Below are 22180 nucleotides of genomic sequence, written 5' to 3'. Positions count from 1 at the left end.
AGTAGTATAGAAAATAAAACATGTCCTATACAGTAGTCCAGCATGAATTGTCTGTGTCTTTGTGTGTACTTGAATCAAGACATGAACCATTCATTTGGAAAATCGAACTCCAGTAATTGGTGTGGCTCCTTTATATCCATATTAGACTGATTCAAAGAGGTTTTCCATCCATTTTGACCTATTAAAGTAATCCAAAAGGAACATGGCGCTCGAGGAGGTATTCAAAGTTGATGCAGGCGTGAACTTCGAATCACTGTTAATTAATTAAATAATCTATATTAAAACACTAAAAATGTCATACTAATCATTTGAAATTTCATCTTGGTTGATCAGTTAACCATTTCATTACTAATTGCATTATTACACTTTTTCATAATTCGCCTCTCCCATTTACACCAGCTGAATCTGTTGAGGGAAATGCATCAAGATGAACTTGGTCGCATATCTGAAGACCTGGAGGATGAACTGGGAGCTCGAACCAGTATGGACAAGAAACTAGCTGAATTACGAACTGAGGTAACGGGCTTTTCTTTTCTTTTTTTTTTTTGTTTCAATCGATTAACACTTATAGGTAAACACTGTTGGATGCACATTGTTTGTAGCCTCACCTAATAAATTGGTGAATATGGTATTCTTAGCTACTTCTTAAGGTCTGAATACACCAAGCCAACGGTCGGCCAACGTAGCTGACTGTCAGCCAACTGCCACATCGGCTGACGAACAGCAAGTCAGGCTAGTTAAAGTGCCCAAGGACACACCGCAACTGCTCGAGCCGACAACAAACTACTCCGTATCTTTTGTGTATACCTGAGAAGAAATACCCCTCCATTCCATCAGTGGCGAAAGTCAGTGTTCCTCATTCCAAAAAAGGTAACCGGGAGCTCTTCGAAGGCAAAAGATCAAAAGCGTTAGCAACTGCTTCATTTTCACATTTGCTACCATAGACACAGGATATTTGTTAAGGTCTTGCAATTGGCACTGGCATTATCAGCCTTTGGTCATTTGCATGTTTAAGTAGAAACATTGTGGTCGAGGCACAATATATTGCGCCATTTGGGTGAAACCATATATATGCAAGTGACTGATTCTAGGATCTTACTGCACCTGTGTCGAGCTGGAGGTGAATGGAACCAACAGTTTCAAAATTTGTATTTCCCTGCACCATTCCAAAATTTGAAATAACTTAGAAGTCAACTCATCCAGTGGCAAAACACCAACTAACGCGATTATATCTTCGTTGGGGAACATCTGATGGCCACACTGTGCTTCTTGGCAAACGGTAGGTGAGCTAGAGCTTTTGCTATGCCTAAAATTAAAACACTGTTTCATTTAGTGTATAGCATATACTTGTCTGTGGTGTTGTTTTTCTCTTTCATTGAATCATCTAATAACATTAATTCCAGTAAAGTTCTCCAAAGATGAAAAAAAAATATAGAATTAGAATCTTTATTTCACTGTGTACAGTTTCAGTTATAAACGCATTTTGAAATGTGATAATTGAGTAATATGTGTTAATATTTACAGGGAGAAAGCTTCAGGATCTTTTTGTACCAGTTCCGAATGGGATTATTAACAATGAATTCCTGAAACCTGCGCAGCAATATGCTGTTTTTTTAAAAGATATATCTGAAGGTACAGTATGTGTGATATACGAGTATATATAAGGGGTTGCAATAATGTTGGTGTCTTAGTTTTGGTATGGGAACAACTGCACAAACAAACCGTATTTCCCTCCAGGGATAAATTAAGAGTTCCTAACTTTAATTCTGATATTAGTTTTGATGTGTTTTACATTGTACTGTCTTGTTTTTCAGTGCCTGGTTATGGTGGACGGGTAGCAAAAATGTTGCTGACAGATTCTGCGCTAAGTGGAACTTCCCAAATTGCCTCAGTGTTCTGGGTGGGAAACATGACTGTTCATCACCCACCAAGAACTGAAACAACATTCTACAATCACATGCGCACGTTCTCCATACATGTTATCCAAAATAAATCTGTCCTTATTTAGCTCACAACAGTGTGCCGTATACAAGGACTAAAACCATATCTTGCAAGACTTGCTTTGTTCTTGTTAAGGAAATCAAAATGTGTTGCGACATGACAATATCTGCTTTACGAATAAAATATTGGTGCAATCAACAGATATTGCCTACTTTTTCTTGTTGTTGATTATTTTTGTTTACACAGAACAAAACATCACTCTACTGAGTTTAATACAAACACGCTACACAAAAATAGAGGAAATAGCGATAAGAAAACAACAATAATAATAATAATAATAAAATTCATTAAAAATAATAAACATAATAAAATTCATTCACTCATTCAGTGCCAAACGATGTTCTCAAGCCGGAAGCCGGTTTGACCATTTTGACAAATTTTTGAAAATTTAGTTCTGTATCTGTATAAACATGGAACTTACCATTACCATTTACCATTCTTTAGTAAACAGCAGTCAGACATTGGTAAGTTTCTTGAAAAGTTATCCAGATATACCTGTATACCCAAAATACAAAGCGTTGCTACACAGGGTACTTTTGAGTCTTTGTGATCTTGCTTAGAGTACAGACAACAGCTTTCCAAAAAATATACCAGCTTGGGACATTCCTATCCACAATGAGAGTAACCTTTCGCTTTCAAACATTTTACACATGTATGAGGAATATCAGGGGACCAGTTATTGAGTTTCTCAGAAGTTATGTAAATTTTCAACCATTTGTGTTGTATAGTTTCATTCAAGATTTAATGTCTGTGATTGCACCCTCAAGCAAGTTGCTGCCCACCCATCTTTTCCAATAGCTTCCTTAATATCTAAACTCCATGCTCTCCTCTATCATGTTTAGATTCCTTGTCATGTAAGATAAGTATTGTATATAGTAGTGAAATTTGCTGTTTTTCCCGTTTTTTAGCACAACATTCTAAAGGCAGGGCAATGGCGGCCTTGTGAAACCTTCATTAATATAAATTAATTAAGTGTTTTAATTATATATATATTTTTTTAATTTTATGTTAGGAATGGCATGTGTCAAACAAAGGGCATTAGATGTTCGTAAGGCTAAAAATAATTTTTTTGCAGAACTCTGTCACCCCACACCTTAAAACCACGATCTGCCCGGTCAGGAACAAACTGCACATTTATCCGCATTGGTGAAAATTGAGAGATAGAGGTTGCATCACCAGTATGTCTGTGAGCGTTAAACCATATACTTTACAATAGTGTTTTTAAGGAACAGTTTTGATGCATTTTTTTTTAAGGTTTTAAGATCTACTGAATATGGATAGATGCTTAACTCACTATACCAGCCATTCGTAGCGCAGCTAAGCCCCTGAGTTACAGCCATTTTCAAGGATTTTGACCTATCCTTGAAGGCCCAAAGAATAATGTGTTTTATGGATATATAGACATGGTATCTACCAAAAGAAAGATAAGACTCTCTTCTTTCATCCAAAAAAAAAGTTTATTTCAAGCATTTCTCATTCTTTAGTAATCTGCAGTAGAACATAGGCAAGTTTCACTGAAAATCCTATTTTTGAAAAAAAAAAAAAAAAAAACAAGAAATTCACAGTTTTGTGAAGACTTAGTTCAAGTAAAACTTTGATGCCAATATTTTTTTCTTTTATGACACCTCAGATATATAAACAGTACTTTTCTTATTAAAAAAAAACTTAATTCTAAAAAGGCAATTTTGATGGCAAAAAACTATGTATGTATCTATTTACAATTTGCAAAAAATGTATCAGCATTGTGCTATATACAGGCGCGTTCGTGTGTGTCCGTGCGTGTATCTGTGTGCGCGTGTGCGTGTGTGCTAACTTCGATCCCTAGGAGCATATTTTTTTGGGCCCCCCCCCAATAACCCCATAACCCCCTTATGTGAGGTTGGAAGCCCATTAAGCACCCCATATTGTTCAACATCGCAAGACATGGTGAGAGTTGTTTTCGCGCAACCCAGTGATAAAAGTCACTGCCAAAAAGCCCAGTCAATCCAAAGGGGGAAATACTCCTCAAAGAATCATGTAATCCTTTGGATCGGGGTTATAAGAAACGAGTTAACACGAGGTAGGCACGTTACAGCCACTCAGGTTTTTCGGGCACGGGATCTGCGCCCAAGAAGACTGAGTCATGGATTGTCCAAAACGATTTTCAAACATAAGGGTGTCCATATGTGAACTTGGCACCAGGACACAGGCCACAGTTTGATGATCGACTTTGTAGTCATATCAAAACCGGGATAAAGACAATAACAACATACAAGGTTTGAAATTTGAAGATAAGAGACGACCTACAAGTTTCATTTCATCTGTCTGACGCATATAAGATAGCTCTGTGAACCTAAGCTAGCTAGGTTAGCTCGACAGTTTAGCTCACCAATCGCTGGTCACATATTTAAAGGTCAGGGTGCAAACATTGAAAACTTTTCTGCAGCCCTCTAAAACCCCCTTTACAATGCATAACTGTCATTACAATTTGATTAGGTTGTTGGTAGACAGCAGTTTAATCACTAAATACAATTCAGAATGTGTCATCTGCCGTTTGAATCTCGCGTCCCCTCATTTTAGGCTTTTTCCGGAGATGTGACGTCACAGTAGCCGGAGGATTCAGTGACTACTAATTATGAACGGTCTAATAACGCCCCCTTCTGTCAGCTCGTGTGTTTCAAAATCCTCTCATTCCAAAACATCGCTCGCCATTGAATGTACTGTGTTTATAGCGCATGGAAATTGTACAGTCTATGGTGTAGCGAGCGGTTTCGCTATATCTACGTCACTTCCAGTGGGTAGAGCCACGGTTCTTTGAGCTTACATAAGGTTCGGAAACACTTGGAATGAGTAAGTAAAACCTATTTTCTAATCTATCTGTGGTTGACAACTTGCAGGAAGTGTCTTGTATGTATTATAAAACCTATTACCAATGAGGATATGAATTTTAACAGACTCTGAAAAATGTTTGCACCCTGACCTTTAATGTCGGTTCTGCATTTCATTGAGAAGCCAATAAAGCAATAGATTAGACACAATGGACACTGTAATGTTGAAACTATACAATTTAAAACAGCAGTTGTTGTATAAGCATAGACATTGATACATAGAGTCTAACAGTAAGCACGATATCGGTAAATATATATATATATATATATATATGTATAATATATCCATATTTATATATACATATATATATGTATAATATATACATATTTATATATATACATATATATGTATAATATATACATATTTATATATATACATATATATGTATAATATATACATATTTATATATATACATATATATATATGTATAATATATACATATTTATATATATACATATATATATGTATAATATATACATATTTATATTTATATATGTATATATATATATGTATATATATATATATATATATATATATATATATATATATATATATATATATATACATACATATATATACATATATATATACATATATATATATATATATATATATACATATATATATACATATATATATATATATATGTATATATTATACATATATATATATATAATATATATATTCCCAGCGTAGTGCTGTCAAACGATTAAATTTTTTAAACTAATCGCAAAAATTTTCATAATTAATCGCAATTAATCCCATTTTTCAACTACAATTTTTTACAAAGCTTGGAACCGTTATATACTTGAGTAAAATCTTGGAATTAATGTGGAAAAAAATATGGAAAGTATATTTCCATTAAAAGACTGTTCTAATAGTTTTATTTGATCCTTGAACAAGATTCTTTTCCTGTAAAATAGAACCGTTAAACAATACAACAAAGACGTACAAGCAATATGGTATTTGAATTTGGCTGTGCAAAGTGTGCAAATTATTTTGGATTTCTCCAATGAGCTGTCAAGCAACTTTTTTTTTAAAGTAAAACTACTTAAAGTCTGTCTTTGCGACAGTGACTCTCTAAGTTTGGCTGCACAGTGAGCAGAGGTCAGCTGCGACAGGAAGTCAATAAAACTCAGTTAATTGAGTACATTTTTTTTAGTGCGTTCTGAAATTTAAATTAATTTCCATAGTCAATGCTTTAACACACACACACACACACACACACACACACACACACACACACGAGGTAGGGTAGCAAGGTATACAATACTGGAGTTTTTAAAACGGTACTTTTATTTCATTTTATTGAATATGATTGAATTGGTAAATTGGAGCCTGTCTCTTTAAGCACGAGTGTGACGTAGTTGCCCACCTCCACCTCCTTACGATGCTCACAGGCAGAGAGAGAAAGTGAAGTCACGCAGACAAAGCAGGTGGAAGAAAACGAGGAACAGAGATAACAGCTGTAGAAAAGCCTGTACTCGCTGATAAAACTGGGACCTGAAATATGGTGTGAAAGTACTTCCAGTTCAAACCGAATGACAAAGGCGAGCCACTGAACACAGAAGCACCACAATGCAAGCCGTGCTACAAAGTCTGCCTCGCGAAGGGAGGCAACATGTGAAATTTGTCAAAACATTATCAATCAATCAATCAATCAAATTTTATTTATATACCACTTTTCACACATAGCATGCAACTCAAAGTGCTGTACATTAAAAACATCAAAATACAACATAAAAATTTACGCAAAGACAGACATCCATAAGCACACCTGTACTCACACACATGGAAGTAAAAAAGTAAAACTTTGCGTTTCCTTGCAAAAACCTTGCGTTCCCTCGCAAAGATTTCCGTTCCCTCACAAAAATTGCGAGATAACGCAACGTTTTTTGCGCGGAACGCATTTTGTTTCAAATGCGTGTTTATGTACTTCCGGGTCAGTTTGGCAGCTAGCCTAGCCTCTATTGCGCGGCTGTTTGAGAGACGACAGTACGTCGGAAATGGCAAGAAAAATGGAGGAGGACTTGGAATGCTGCTTGCAGTCAAGAGGTGTCCCCTTTTGTTTAGCACTCGCTTCAAATGTTTTTCGCTTATTTGGAAACCGTGCTTAATATCAAGAACTGATTTTATGTTTTTGTATTTGAAGCGCATTTGAAAGTAATTCAATTAAACTCGAAACGCGATGAAAACGCTCCCTTTGTTGCTTTTGGTTACCCGGAAAATGACCCGAAGGTACATAAACACGCATTAAAAAAAAAAAAAGAAAAGTGTTCACTTGCAGAAAAAAGGTTTGCGTTATCTCACAATCTTTGCGAGGGAACGCAAAGTTTTTTGCGATGGAACGCAAAGGTTGTTTTTTTTACTTCCATGTCACCTTAGGGGCTCCGTAGTTCCACGACTTCTGTCAAGACCGACAGGTGATAATGTTGTTCACCAGTTCACTGCACTATAATGTCAATGAAATTAGTATAAAGCTCCTCCCAGCCCAGTCGTAAACTTTCAGTAGCCGACATACAGAGAGCTAAAACATGTCCAGGGGGTGAAGTTTGTTTTATTCGCTAAATGTGATTGATTTTTGTTTTTGTTTACTAATTTATGAAGACCGGTGGTCTAAAAAAAAAAAAAAAAAGTAAAATCCATCATATCTTTCTTGTGGAGAAGCTTTTTAATAAAATATTGTGAAGAGACACAATGAGATTGCTATGATTAAAAATCAATTTAGACCAACATATAAAAAAGTAATTCTAACAAATGACAATTTTATGTTACTGTATTGTCTGGTAAAAATCTGTTTGTCTAGTAGAAATGTATCTATCTATCTACTCGCCAGTTGTTGGGTACGCCAAAATGACACTTTCAACCCCCTAACATGTCCATGGTTAATAAATGCATAAAAAATATGTTTTTAAAAATGTAATTACAGTCTTAAGATATTTAAAGAACCAATTAACGCATAAACATTATATAAATTAAATATTATATTGAAACACGTTTTTGTAAAACATTTGATTAGCCCACAATATCTAATCCTATCCTAGATGATATAATGAGCCTCAATTTAATTTTTCTAGTTCTAGTCCATTAAATGTTTCATGTATAGTTTCAAAACACAAACTCTTTGAATAATAAGAACAAGTAAAATAAAGCAATGATATTCAAATTAAAATGATCATGTTAATTAAAATACCGTACCTTCTCCCTCCACCAACAACAGAAGTCTAGTGCTACTGGCTCAGAAAGGGTGACACCACCCACTCAGAAGCAACTTACTCTCCAAGATGTCTTTCAACAGCATATGAAGTACCCAAAGGACAGCAAAGATGCTCAAAGGGCAATAGGGTAGTTGCAGAGTTTATCTGTAAGGAACAAGTGCCAATATATTCAGTAGAGAAAACTATTAAAGTTATTGTTCCCAAAGTCTGTTTTAAAATAAAGGAAAATATTGACATTTGATTGTTTAACCTGTTTTCAAAAAGTATCGATATACATATTGGTATTGGTATCAAAACAGAAATTTGGTATCACGACAACACTAATATGAGGTGCCTTCAATAAGTGTTTTTTTCGTAGGGACACTTTTTCCTTGGACAAGCACTAAACTCTAGTCCCTTTCAAAGTACTCCCCGCCAGCTGCAATGCACTTGTTACATCCAGAGCTGGGCATCGCCTAACCGCCACCGCCTTCCATCCTGCTAATTTAATTGACCACGCGGTCCCGGTCAATCCCTCCTCAGCGACAGCCAATCTGCGTCGAGAACGTAATCCTCACATCACACACAGGCGCCGCACGAGCAGACACGCCGCCAAACAAAGAAAAAATATCAAACAAAAACAACAGACACACACACGCACAACGTGGTGATCGGTGAAATAAAAACAATATGGGGCACATGTCATTGCATCTGTGGGACCGCAATGTACACAACATTGTTTTTATTTATTTTTTTATTTTTTACTCGGCCGCGTGTCAGGAGTGCGGCACCTGTGTGTGACGTGGTGCAGGTTAAGTCCATTCTTGACGTCGCTTGGCTGGCTCAGACTGACTGGGACCACGTGGGTCAATTAAATATGCAGACGGGAAATAGGCGGTGCCCACCTCTGGTTATATAATTCTAACAACTTCCGGATGGTGCCCTGGAAGTCCTTTTGTGTGAACGTTTCCACAACCCTCGTCACGGCGTATTTCATCTCCTCAAATACGAACGACTGCCTCTGATGTTTTCCTTGATTTTGGTGAACAAAGAAAAGTCACTGGGAGCAAGGTCTAGACTGTAGGGAGGGCGAGAAACTGTCTTGATCCCCATCTTGGTCAAATAGTTGGATACACGGATGGACTTATGGTCTGGTGCGTTGTCCTGGTGGAAATGCCACAGACACGATTTGAAGAGCGCCAGCCTTTTGCCTTGGGACAAATTTAGCGCAAATGTTCTCTATGTTCAATTCATCATGAATAATTGTGTGCACTGTTCCAAAACTGACTTCAAACAGTACACTTATTGTCTCTATTGACACTCAACAGTCCTTATCCATAAAAGTATGAATTTTCCCCACCAGCTTTGGTGTTCTGACTTCCATCCCCCTCCCACACCTCTCATCACCTCTCACAAACTCTCTGCCACGCTTAACGTTTTTCTGTCAATGCAACACGGATAGTCATGCAAGTTAAACCATTAGCAGTCTGAAGCAGTTCACAAGTGAGCATAGTGTTCTTTCCAAGCTTCACGCAAAATTTTTTAGCGTGTGTCGCTTCCAAATTGTCCTCCTCATTGCAACTGCATTCTTCACAAAGTCAGATGTGAAGAGCGTGGTTTAGTAGGGTTCGCTTGAAGTCCACGCACAGCTGTCTCTTTCAACATGGAATACTAAAAATTGGTATGTTATCTCATTAGACGTATAGTAATGACATCAAAATTACAAGATTGTGAGGTGGTTATAACTGGCCGTACGAAAAAAGTCTCAAAACTTAATGAAGGCACCTCCTATGTCCCCCGCTATTCGTGGGCGAAGATAAGGACTGGGTATTAGTATTGGTATCAAAACAGAAATTTTGATATCTGTAGTATAATTGACACCCATTAAAATGCAACTTTGGACATCCCTAATATATTTTCAATCCCACCACTCCTGTGAAAGTAATGTTTGTGTGTGTTTTTTATTTTTATTTTTTTATTATAAAATAATAAGTAAAATATATGTGGCTGTCAGATGGAAAGGTTGCAGGTGGAGAATGCAGCAGAATGGGGCCGCAGAGAGCGTTTGGAGACAGAGAAACTGGCTCTGGAGAGGGACAACAAGAAGCTGCGGGCTCAGACTGAAGACTTGGAAGAACAGATAGCTAAGAAACGCCGCCAGGCTGCAACAACAATCGACACGGACCTCAAGGCGATGCAGACTGAGTTGTTTGAGAAAAACAAGGTAAAAAAAAGGCAGTTTAGACATTTTCTTTCAAGCAAATAGATTGATAGATTTTTTTAAATATATATTTTCTTCAATTTGCTTCAGTCCCAGAAAATTACAGATGACAAATTTCATAATTTTACAGGAACACAAAGCCAATTCAAAAGGTGTTGGGTAAGGCCGAAGCTTGTCAACACTAATGCCTTTTTTCTTCTATTTTTGATAAAACAAAATCAGCGGCTGACATAAATTCATCAATCAAAATCATCACTTCACAGAGTGAAATTTAGTCATGTAAACATACCAGCTTTTTTTGTAACCAGAAACAAACTTGTTGCACAATTTTTTTTCACAGTCAAGCCAACAAAAAAATTACATTTATACACTTCCTTTAATGCTTGGTTCATATATTTGTTCAGTCGTTTAAGTTTAAGCATTATTTTGAAAGATATGATGGAACCACATTTTCAGATCATTTTCATTATGATTCCACAATTTTCAGACCTTTAACAAAGACATATCTTTTCTTTATTTTAGTCTTTGTCTTGTATTTTTTGAGATGACCAATTCTCCCCCCCCCTTGAGGTTTCCCCCCCCTAATTAACCCTTTAATAGCTTGGATATCTTTATCCATCTATCCATTATCTATACCGCTTATCCTCACAAGGGTCGCGGGCGTGCTGGAGCCTATCCCAGCATCTTCGGGCAGTAGGCGGAGGACACCCTGAATTGGTTGCCAGCCAATCGCAGGGCACATAGAGACGAACAATCATCCGCACTCACAATCACACCTAGGGGCAATTTAGAGAGTCCACTCAACTTACCAAGCATGTTTTTGGAATGTGGGAGGAAACCAGAGTACCCAGAGAAAACCCACGCAGGCACGGGGAGAACATGCAAACTCCACACAGGGAGGCCGGGGCCGGATCGAACCCACGACCTCTGAACTGTGAGGCGGACGTGCTAACCAGTGCACCCACCGTGCCGCCCTGGATATCTTTAATAGCTTTCGATTTTATTTTTTAACAGTACATCGGTCATCTAAATCACGTTGCATCCAATTATGTGCTCTTATACTATGCCCTCTCATACCATATCGGTCTGTGTCCCTTCCATTCATTCCATTTCCAATTTTGGTACGCAAATCTGAAAACAAAAAAACGGGGTGTTTTTCGTTTTTCAATAATTGGAGCTGGTTTAAAAAAAAAATACGAGCCATTTTTCATAAAAATATAAGATAAGATAAGATAAGAAGGCCTTTATTGATCCCACAGTGGGGAAATTTTCAGTGTTACAGCAGCAAAGATATAGGTAACACAGGGACGGCGGCATAATGTCGCCATTAATGTATAACAGTTAAATTGGATTCTGTGTTGTTTTCCTGTTGTTATTTTTTGTATCGTTATGAATTAATCACGTCAGTCTATGTACATCAAATGAGATACATTTCATAACTTGGGTTTTTATTTGGGTTTAAAATGCAGTAAATATTTACAACAACAAAAAAAAATTCAGGCCACAGTATCACCTTCAATTTCAATTACTCCATCATTTATAAACATGTCAGTAATGCAGGTACAAGCTGCAAAGTGTAATACAAGTTGAAAGTTAGTTTCATCTTAATTGTCTTGATTTTTCTTTTATACATACCTTAAAACCCTTTGCAATTCCACCTGGCATTTTTACCTGAACACCTAAAAAGATGCACATAAAGTAAATTTGAACCTGTACTTGAACCAATTGGAGAATCAGCATAGTTTTAGTCTCTTTTTGAAGATAACACTTTGAATTTCTCTCCTCAACTATCAGAATATTTTTAAGTGCTAATGGCACTGAATTATGGAAGTTTGAATACGGAAAAGAAGGCAAATTTTATGTCCGCCTATTTTTCATCATCATTATTTATTTATTTATTTATTTATTTATTTATTTTCAAAAAATCTGCCTGGAAAATTATGTAGCACGGTGGTGGACTTAAACAGGATTGAAGCTCAAAGGCTCCCCCAATTCAATTTCAAATTGACAATAATACGACAGAAATTGAGCATTTTACACAAATTTTACTAAGGAGAGGTCCAGGCGAACCAAAAGTGTGCCATTTGGGTGACCCAATTGCAACCATTGTCACATACGTAGGGGAAATGCTGCTATTCTGGAATGCTTCAACGTGTAAAAATGATCATGAGTTTTAATGAAAAGTACGACTTGAGGCTATCTTATGTCATTGGCACAAATGACGAATCATCAATAGGTACTATATACGCACAATTTGTTCATTGGCTGTTGTTGAACTTGTGACACAAGAAACAGTTTATTGGATTACGTGATGTGTCAATCAAATACAAGGAATCAGACCTACATGGTGATACCTTCCTTGCGTTAGTCTGATCACGCGGACTCAACCTATGATGGAAAATATGTCCAAAATATACGTATCTGATGGAAATATGTAACGGTTGCTGCAGCTAATAACATGGCTTTATGGATGGATGTAAAGCTTGGTGTGGACTACCTATATTACTGGAATACTTTTACTGGACCCTTGTCATCGTAATGGGATATTTTTTTTATGGATTATGATATTGTCTAGGACATTTATGAGGCTGAAATGGTGAGTTCCATATTTTATGTGTGTTTGCTGTTGTTTGACTTAAATGCTCGCCGAGCCTGCAAATATGATTAGATCTTATAACGTTTGGCATCATTCGAATCTCCGGAAACTCATCTTTATAACCATATATACCATACCTGGGAATGCTTCGAAGTTGTTCTATATATAGCGAATGTCCCGCACACGAAAAACCCACCCGTGGGCCGATGAAATCGCAATGGGTTTTAAAGAACTGAAGCTGTAAACTATCGATGGTCATATAAAAGCCTTGTGCGATTATGCCACGATTTACATATAATCTGATTAGTTGACTAATTGTGACTACTGTTGGTGATTAGTCGACCTGCAAAATAATAGTTTGTGGCAGACCTACTTGACACGCTTGCAATGTATCTTTACATTCCTAATGAACATTGAATTAAGGCTAATGTAAGTGTATCAACAATACTCCTTTGGGGTAGCATCTAATGCAATTAAGCATTTACAATGCACTGGTGGAGAAGAAACTGCACTTCTTCTTTTCCTTTCGGCTTTTCCCCTTAGGGGTCCCCACAGCGAATCAATTGCCTCCATCTAACCCTGTCCTCTGCATCCTCTTCTCTCACACCAACTACCTTCATGTCCTCCCTCATTACATCCATAAACCTTCTCCTTGGTCTTCCCCTAGGCCTCCTGCCTGGCAATTCAAAACTCAACATCCTTCTACCAATATATTCACTATCTCTCCTCTGGACATGTCCAAACCATCTCAGTCTGGCCTCTCTGACCTTATCTCCAAAACCTCTAACATGTGCTGTCCCTCTGATGTACTCATTCCTGATCCTATCCTCCCTGGTCACTCCCAGAGAGAACCTCAGCATCTTCATCCCTGCCACCTCCAGCTCTGCCTCTGCTCTGTCTTTTCCTCAGTGACACTGTCTCAAGACCAAACAACATCGCTGGTCTCACCACAGTTTTGTACACCTTTCCTTTCATTTTAGCTGAAACTCACACATCACACTTCACTCTCCCACCTGGAGAAGGCGGGGAGCACTGTGAGGATCATGTTCTTTGATTTCTCCAGTGCTTTCAACACCATCCAGCCCACCCTACTGGGAGACAAGCTGGAGCGGGCGGGGGTGGCGCACCACCTCACCACATGGATCCAGGACTACCTCACAAACCGGCCACAGTATGTGAGGACACAGGACTGTGTGTCTGACGTGCTCCTCTGCAGCACGGGGGCCCCACAGGCAACTGTCTTGGCTCCCTTCCTGTTCACCCTCTACACCTCGGACATCAACTACAACACCCCTACCTGTCACCTGCAGAAGTTCTCTGACGACTCTGCGATTGTCGGCCTCATCACAGGCGGAGATGATCGGGAGTACAGAGAACTTACTCAGGGTTTTGTGGACTGGTGCCAGCAGAACCGCCTCCTGATCAATGCGGGGAAATCCAAAGAAATGGTGGTGGATTTCGGTAGGCGCCAGCGCTCTTCACCTGCACCAGTGAATATCCGGGGAACAGATGTTGAGAGAGTCTCAACTTACAAGTACCTGGGTGTTCATCTGAACAATAAACTGGACTGGTGCGACAACACAGACGCCCTCTATAGGAAGAGTCAGAGCAGACTCTTCCTACTCAGGAGACTGAGGTCTTTTGGGGTTCAGGGGACACTCCTCAGGAACCTTTATGACTCGGTGGTTGCATCGGTCATCTTCCAGGGAGTGGTCACCTGGGCAGGCGGCGTTTCGGCCCGGGACAAGAAGCGGCTGGACAAACTGGTCAAGAGGGCCGGCTCTGTCCTGGGCTGCTCCCTGGACTCTGTGGACTCTGTGGGGGACAGGAGGATGTTGGCCAAGCTGTCATCAATGCTGGGCAACCCGGACCACCCCCTCCAGGGCACCCTAACAGCACTCCACAGCACCTTCAGTGACAGACTGTTACACCCTCGCTGTGCAAAGGAGAGATTCCGCCGTTCCTTCTTGCCTGCTGCTGTCAGACTCTTTAACAAGAACATTGTGTAGTCTCTACAAACTGGCGGACATTAGTGCAATTGTGCAGTCCTGCATCTGAGCTCATATCGTGCAATACCCAATATTCCCCACTACTGTAATACCGTGCAATACTCAACATTCCCCACTACTGTTAGTCTAGTTTTATTTTTATCCAATGCTGTTCCTTACATTTCACTACAGCACTGTCACTTACTTAGAGTATTTTTTACTCTGTACTATGTACAGGCCGAAATGAGTGTTCCTCATATTTTTTATGTAGATGTAGGTTGGTGTGTATATACATGTGTATATACACATGTTACTGCGTATATCTACATAGGTTTGATCCTAAATGTTTGCCGTCAATGTTATACATTAATGGCCACATTATGCCGCCGCCCCTGTGTGACCTATATCTTTGCTGCTATAACAATGAAAATTTCCCCACTGTGGGATCAATAAAGGCATTCTTATCTTATCTTATCTTATCTTATCTTATCACACCTGTCACTTTTCTCCACCCATTCCAACCTGCCTATACACGCTTCTTCACCTCTTTTCTACACTCTCCATTGCTCTGGACTGTTGACCCTAAGTACTTAAACTCCTCCACCTTCTTGATCTCTTCTCCCTGTAACTTCACTCTTCCACTTGGGTCTCTCTCATTCACACACATGTATTCTGTCTTACTGCGGCTAACCTTCATTCCTCTCCTTTCCAGGACAAACCTTTACCTCTCTAGCTTCTCCTCTACCTGTTCCCTGCTCTCACTGCAGATCACAATGTCATCTGCAAACATCATAGTCCATGGAGATTCCTGTCTGACCTCGTCTGTCAGCCTGTCTATCACCATAGAAAACAAGAAGGGGCTCAGAGCTGATCCCTGATGTAGTCCCACCTCCACCTTGAACTCCTCTGTCACACCCACAGCACACCTCACCACTGTCTTACAGTCCTCATACATGTCCTGCACCGCTTATACTTTTGTGCCACTCCAGACTTCCTCATACAATACCACAGTTCCTCTCTGGGCACCCTGTCATAGGCTTTCTCCAGATCTACAAAAACACAATGCAGCTCCGTTTGGCCTTCTCTGTACTTCTCTATCAACTTCCTCAGAGCAAATACTGCTTCTGTAGTACTCTTTTTTTGGCATGAAACTATACTGCTGCTCACAAATGCTCACTTCTGCCCTTAGTCTAGCTTCCACTACTCTTTCCCATAACTTAATTGTATGGCTCATCAGCTTTATTCCTCTGTAGTTGCCACCACTCTGTACGTCTCCCTTGTTCTTAAAAATGGGAACCAGCACAATTCTCCTCCATTCCTCAGGCATCTTCTCACTATCTAAGATCCTGTTGAACAACCCAGTCAGAAACTCTACTGCCACCTCTCCTAGACCCTTCCAAACCTCTGCAGGTACATCATCAGGACCGACTGCCTTTCCACTCTTCATCCTCTTCAGTGCCCTCCTCACTTCATCCCGACTAATCTTTGCTAGTTCCTGGTCCACAGCATTCACCTCTTCTAGTCTTTGGTCTCTCTCATTTTCCACGTTCATAAGCTCTTCAAAGTACTCTTTCCATCTTCCCATCACACTACTGGCACCTGTCAATAGACTTTTGTCCCTGTCCTTAATCACCCTAACCTGCTGCACGTCCTTCCCATCTCTGTCTCTCTGTCTTGCCAACCGGTATGGATCCGTCTCCCCCTCCTTAATGCCCAACCTAGCATACAAGTCATCATAAGCTCCTTGTTTGGCCTTCACCTAATGTGTCTCCCTGATCACATTAGCTGTCATTTTACGGTCATCTGGAAGCACCTCCTGACCACCCAGAGCCTGTTTTAACTCCTTCCTAAAAGTCTTGCGACACTCTTCCTTTTTCAGCTTCCACCATTTCGTCTTCTCTGCCTTTGCCCTCTTCATCTTCCTCACCGCCATAGTCATCACACACACCACCATCCTATGCTGTTTGGCTCTCGTCTACCGCTACTTTGCAGTCACTGATGTCCTTCAGGTTACTCCATCTACACAAGATGTAGTCTACCTGTGTGCTCCTACCACCACTCTTATAGGTCACCCTATGTCCCTGCCTCTTCTGGTAGAAAGTATTCACTATAGCCATTTCCATCCTTTTTGCAAAGTCAACTACCATCTGTCCTTTTGCGTTCCTCTCCTGGATACCAAACCTGCCCATCACCTCCTCATCCCTTCTGTTTCCTGCACCACCATGTCCATTGAAGTCCGCACCAATGACAACGGAATCGTATCGTATCGTGAGGTACCCATAGATTCCCACCCCTAGTGTTTATTTATCTTCATTTCTCCTGTGTTTGAAATCACAAGTCACTTTAATCATCTTCACTGAAATCCATGAAGTTGTCTTCTATGTTGAAAAATTAGATATTTACTGCAATTCACAGAACAATTTTGAACTGTAAATGTGCATGTATGTACCTGAACAGACTCTTTCCTAACAGTGCCTTTTATCACGGCAGCAACTTTACTGAGTAAAACAGAACAGATTCAAGAGAAGATAAACATTATTTATCGTCATTTCACTGCGCGCTGCCGCTCCAGTTTAACAGTTAATGTCCACCTTTTATTGTTCTACTACATACTACATACCTAGGGTGACCATATGTCCCGATTTGCGTGGGACTGTCACGCATTTTAATGATTTTTGATTCGCCCCGCAAATTGACTCGCTGTCCCGCATGTCTGATCGGCAGGCACCAATTTTCAAACGTGCGTCTAAAATGTTGTTTTTTTTATCAAACGCCTGTGTGAGGACTCAGAGCAGACAACACACAGGAGGCTATTATGGGGGCAGGTCTCGGGCTGTGTGTGTGTGATTAATGGTGTTCAGGCGGGTGTGACTGTCTGCGTGCGAGACTGTGAGAGGCAGGGGTATGCTGTCAATCACAACTATTGCCTGCACATGCAGGCAATTGTTGTTTTTAAAGATATACCTACCAAAAACAAGCATTTTAGCGACGCGTTCCAGTAATTGGTGATGCATTAATGAAAATGGAGGACTCTAAGGAAAGTAAGAAGACTGCAAAGATAATGAAATGCAGTTACATCAAGGTCTGGGAACTCATTGTCCGTGGGTGAAGCCAGTGAAAGACGAGTTAGATAAAGCTTTCTGTGAACTTTGTGGCTGCTGTTGCTGTTATGGGGAAAACTGAAAGACTTGAGTTGTGAGGGACATAACCTAAAGTGTTTCATCAGTCCTTTCCTTGCTTCTGGAAGTGCATAGTGCTGCGATGGTCGATACGTTTGTTTACAACTGAATTTATTGTAGTTACAGTATTGTTATCTCATGACTATTCTTGAAATGCTTCTTGTTTTATTTTCGTTTTATGCTGTGGCTGTTTGATTTGAAAATAATTTGAATTGCAGTAGTTGTAGTAGCTTTTTCTTTGTTTGGATTGCCTTTGTTACTGTAGTAAATTGTTAATGCACTTCATGCTCTTGAGATTTGACAAGGTTCTATTGTGTGAGTGTGACTATTGTTAAAGTGCATCGACCTCAAGATATGATGAGATTGACTAATTTCAGCCATTATTGTGAGCTCCTATTGCAAGGGCGGAGCAATGGGTGGGCCTGGGTGTGCACAGGCCCACCCAGATTGACAAGACTGCCCACTCAGTGAGGTTCATGAAAAAAATAGACTTATTTTTTTTGTAAATTATTATGAAATTATTTTTGAATTTGTGTTTTTTTATTGTATTGAATATTAAGAATGGCATAATTGTTATTGTCTAAGCAGGATCTGAACTTCATATTATTCAGTTTGTCATTTTATTTGAATATACGATGTGTCGGGATAGGAGGATTGTGCTCAGTGAGAAAAATATTCAGGCCCACCCTGATTTTTCCAGGCCCACCCATTCGCCACGTTCTGGCTTCACATTGATATTAATGTCTCAGAGATTTACCTTTTTACTAGCAGTTTGTGTTGTATTTTTGTAAATGCAGATCATTTCAACTGCAATTCGTGTTCTGTGTTTTTATTTGTAGGTCTATAATTGTTATTTTGGTACAGTTTATTATATTATATGCTACTGAACAGTTGACAAGCTGTGTCATATGCATTTTTGGTGTCCGTCGCAAGCGTCAGCTGCGTCCCACATTGTCCCCCACAAGCATACTCCCTGTCCCACATCTGCTGAGTTTGGATCTGGTCACTCTATACATACCACCTAATGCAATAACCTAGTGCATAGCACCGTCGCCTGTTAAACTCCTCCACCTGCAGTCACATCCTGTTTATGGCAAATGTATTGTATTGAATTGTACTGCAATTCCGGTCAGAGCCCCCCTAGCAGTCGAAGAAAAATCCACAAAATAGCTGCACCTTTATATAAGTGGCTTGGTTCAAAACCTAGGAAAAAAGTAGCGGCTTATAGTCCCCTTTGGGTTGGTGAACTAAAGAGGGTCAAAAAAATGTATTGCTCTCTCTGTCTACTTGCACACGTGCAACCTGATGAGTACATCCAACTACAATAGGTTTGTGAACTTGTGAACAAATACAATGGTGACACATAATGGTCAACTTGGTGACTTACATGTATGTACATGAAATGGCTCCTCCAAACGCCATGCACTTCTTAGTATGTTGCACATCATAAACATCAATAAACTTTTTACACAATTATTTTTTTTCATTTTATTGTATTCGTTTCTTTTTGGTAAGAAAGCATTTTCCATTTACATGGATGACCTAATTTCATCATTGGTATTCTGTTTTGATTTATTGTTTATTTGCTCAGAATGGCGACATGATTTCTGACCACCCAGAAAGCCTTCCTTTAGTAGATGTATTTTGTCATTAGCCTCACTTTTGGTTTGTTTTTGTGTGTTCAGGACTTGGCTGATCTTCGTCACATTCATGCTAAGCTGAAGAAGCAGTTCCAGGACAAGTCAGTAGAGCTAGTCCATGCAAACAGGAGGGTGGAGGGCCATGAAGCTGAAGTAAAAAAACTGCGACTGCGGGTTGAAGAATTGAAGAAAGAATTAGGACAGGCTGAGGATGAGGTAAGAACTGAAGCTTTGTGATGTTGTTTGATCATTAATTTTGCAGAGTAGTGACTGTCATAATTGTTATCCCTATTCCAAATATTTCAAATCCAATTACCAAACCAATGCACATGGCCATGGCTTGAGATAAACGTTGCTCACCAGGCACTTTGGCTAGTGGCTTCCCAGGGTTCCTAACGACTCAACATTTTCACTAGCCACAAATTTGTTTTGGGATAATTCGTATTTGTACCCAACCAACTTGCCCATTTGGAAATACTCTTTAAAGCAGTGGGTTTGAAATTTCTTTTTTCCGACAATGACAATGATCTTCTTATTTTAGTGAAGAGAAAACTCTCTTACCGTGCTGACAGTTTCGGCTGTCACTACAGCCTTCCTCAAACCCACTTAACAAATAAGAAGACAAGATGAACATTATTATTACATCACTGTTTGAAACACTTCTTTTCGGTTCAGGTGACTTGTATTCAGGGGTGTTCAACAGATGTTGAGCTCAGACAACATGATTGAAGCCCGATTTGGACCCGACAGACATCGCAGACAAACGGTCACTGTCATGGCCAATGTTTTGAGTTATGAGTTGTGTAAGAAATGTCGTTACCTCATGTGGTGTGACATAATCCAAGACTGACAATCTGGGGTCTAGGACTCTTCACGACCTCGACACAAAGTCTGGCGTATACTATTTTTTTGTTTCTTTATTTTTTTGCATAGTGTGACATGTCCTACATTGTTCCCCGATTTGTTCCTAAATATTGACCAATAGAGTGATGGAGCAAAACGCCCGCCAATCCCTGACCAGCGCGCCGCAGCACTCTTTTCTGTCTGAAATGACTTGAATTGATGAAGCCTGCTCAGATGAGAGGTGAAACATTGTCTAAGACAATGACAACAGTCCAGTGTTGATTCACAGCCATATTAGTTTATTTAGAAGAGAAGAAAATGTTTCCCAGATGTATTAAGCAGGTTAACATGTTATAGTATTACTTTTGACCAGATCCTTAGGTTCAGTGCTGTTGGGCTATTTGATTGCTTTCCATATTTGTTTTGTTTTGTTTTGTTGTCATTGTTGTTGTTTTTCTTTATACTCACAAGACTATGTGTGTATTCATTAGCTGGATGAGTCCAACAACCAAACAAGGAAACTCCAGAGGTCTTTGGATGAACAAGTAGAGCAAACCGAGAACCTGCAGGTACAATTGGAACATTTACAGTCCAGGTAAGACACACGCACGCACACACCCACACTGACGCGCCCCCACACACACACACACCCACACACCAACTCACGTGTAGATCCACTTCCTGGATGGGATTGAGGGTGACTACAAAAAGATAGGTTTCTTTCTTTACCAAAATGTTAAGACATTCCGAAACTGTTAAACTGTAAAAAGTCTGATCAAATGTTCTCGTTTGATTGATTTTCTAGATCTTGAATAAAAAAGCAAGCTCTTTCAAAGAAAAAATGATTTAAAAAAATCACCAAGGACATGCATTTTGTCTATAGTTTATACTCTGCATCATTGTTCAGATCACGATAATTTAGGGAAAGTATACCTATGAGCCTAAATATGGCACCCAGCTGAGCAACTAAACTAACACTAAACACAGATTTTACCCGTGCCTCTCCCATTCTATGAATTTTTGATTCAGCACATAGTGGGAAAATGACAATAACAGATAGCTCTCCGTTATATCTTTAGGCTAACACTTCTATTTTTTTCTCCTGGGGACAAATCTTTTATTGCTTCTTGAAACTCCAAATTGGATTACATTCTGCTTACATACTGTACTTTTCTTGTCAGATGTGGTTAAAGTGTCATGTTGGAAAGCATTTGACCAAGGTATTATAGTGAAGCTATTCGTGGGGGCTAGGTACCAGGCCAGCCCGCTAATAGCGAAAATCTGCATATAATTGACGTCCATTTAAATGCATTGCGGGGTAAAACAGATCAATAACCCCCAAATTTTTGGGGGGGAAAGTTGATTAACATCCAATATGTAACATTTTCCAATAACATTTTCCACAAAAATGGGGGTTGACTCCTAAAAAAACACAACAAGACTTGAGCTGCGACCAGCTGTAAAGGGCCTTCGCAGCAATGGTACTGGCATGTTGAAATACTGGTACATTGAGGTACTGGCACATTGAAATTGGATTTCAAAGGCAGCAGCATTTGACAAAATAAAAGGGTAGCTTGCTTCAGTAAACTTCATTATCAATATCTTTTGATGAACCACCCAAAGTTTGAAATCCTCAGATTAAATTTC

At 39.4% G+C, this 22180-nt stretch overlaps 1 protein-coding gene across 2 annotated transcripts in view; it reads left to right on the top strand.

The window, feature by feature from the left end:
- Nucleotides 1-22180, top strand: part of ccdc102a (coiled-coil domain containing 102A) — a 62371-nt gene that overhangs the window by 38202 nt on the left and 1989 nt on the right. Inside the window, exons 6-9 of one of the 2 annotated variants that reach the window (XM_086026086.1) lie at nucleotides 400-516; nucleotides 10081-10290; nucleotides 19736-19906; nucleotides 21025-21128. In XM_086026086.1, the coding sequence (XP_085882212.1) occupies nucleotides 400-516; nucleotides 10081-10290; nucleotides 19736-19906; nucleotides 21025-21128 (602 nt within the window). The remainder of the gene's footprint in view (nucleotides 1-399; nucleotides 517-10080; nucleotides 10291-19735; nucleotides 19907-21024; nucleotides 21129-22180) is intronic. The other variant, XM_086026087.1, reaches the window with a different exon arrangement.

The sequence above is a fragment of the Filicampus tigris genome, chromosome 3, assembly GCF_054856515.1.
Source record: "Filicampus tigris isolate MCC_2025a chromosome 3, RoL_Ftig_1.0, whole genome shotgun sequence".
Taxonomy (NCBI): domain Eukaryota; kingdom Metazoa; phylum Chordata; class Actinopteri; order Syngnathiformes; family Syngnathidae; genus Filicampus; species Filicampus tigris.
The sequence above is the reverse complement of the archived record's forward strand: the minus strand, read 5'-3'. Positions and strand labels throughout refer to the sequence as shown.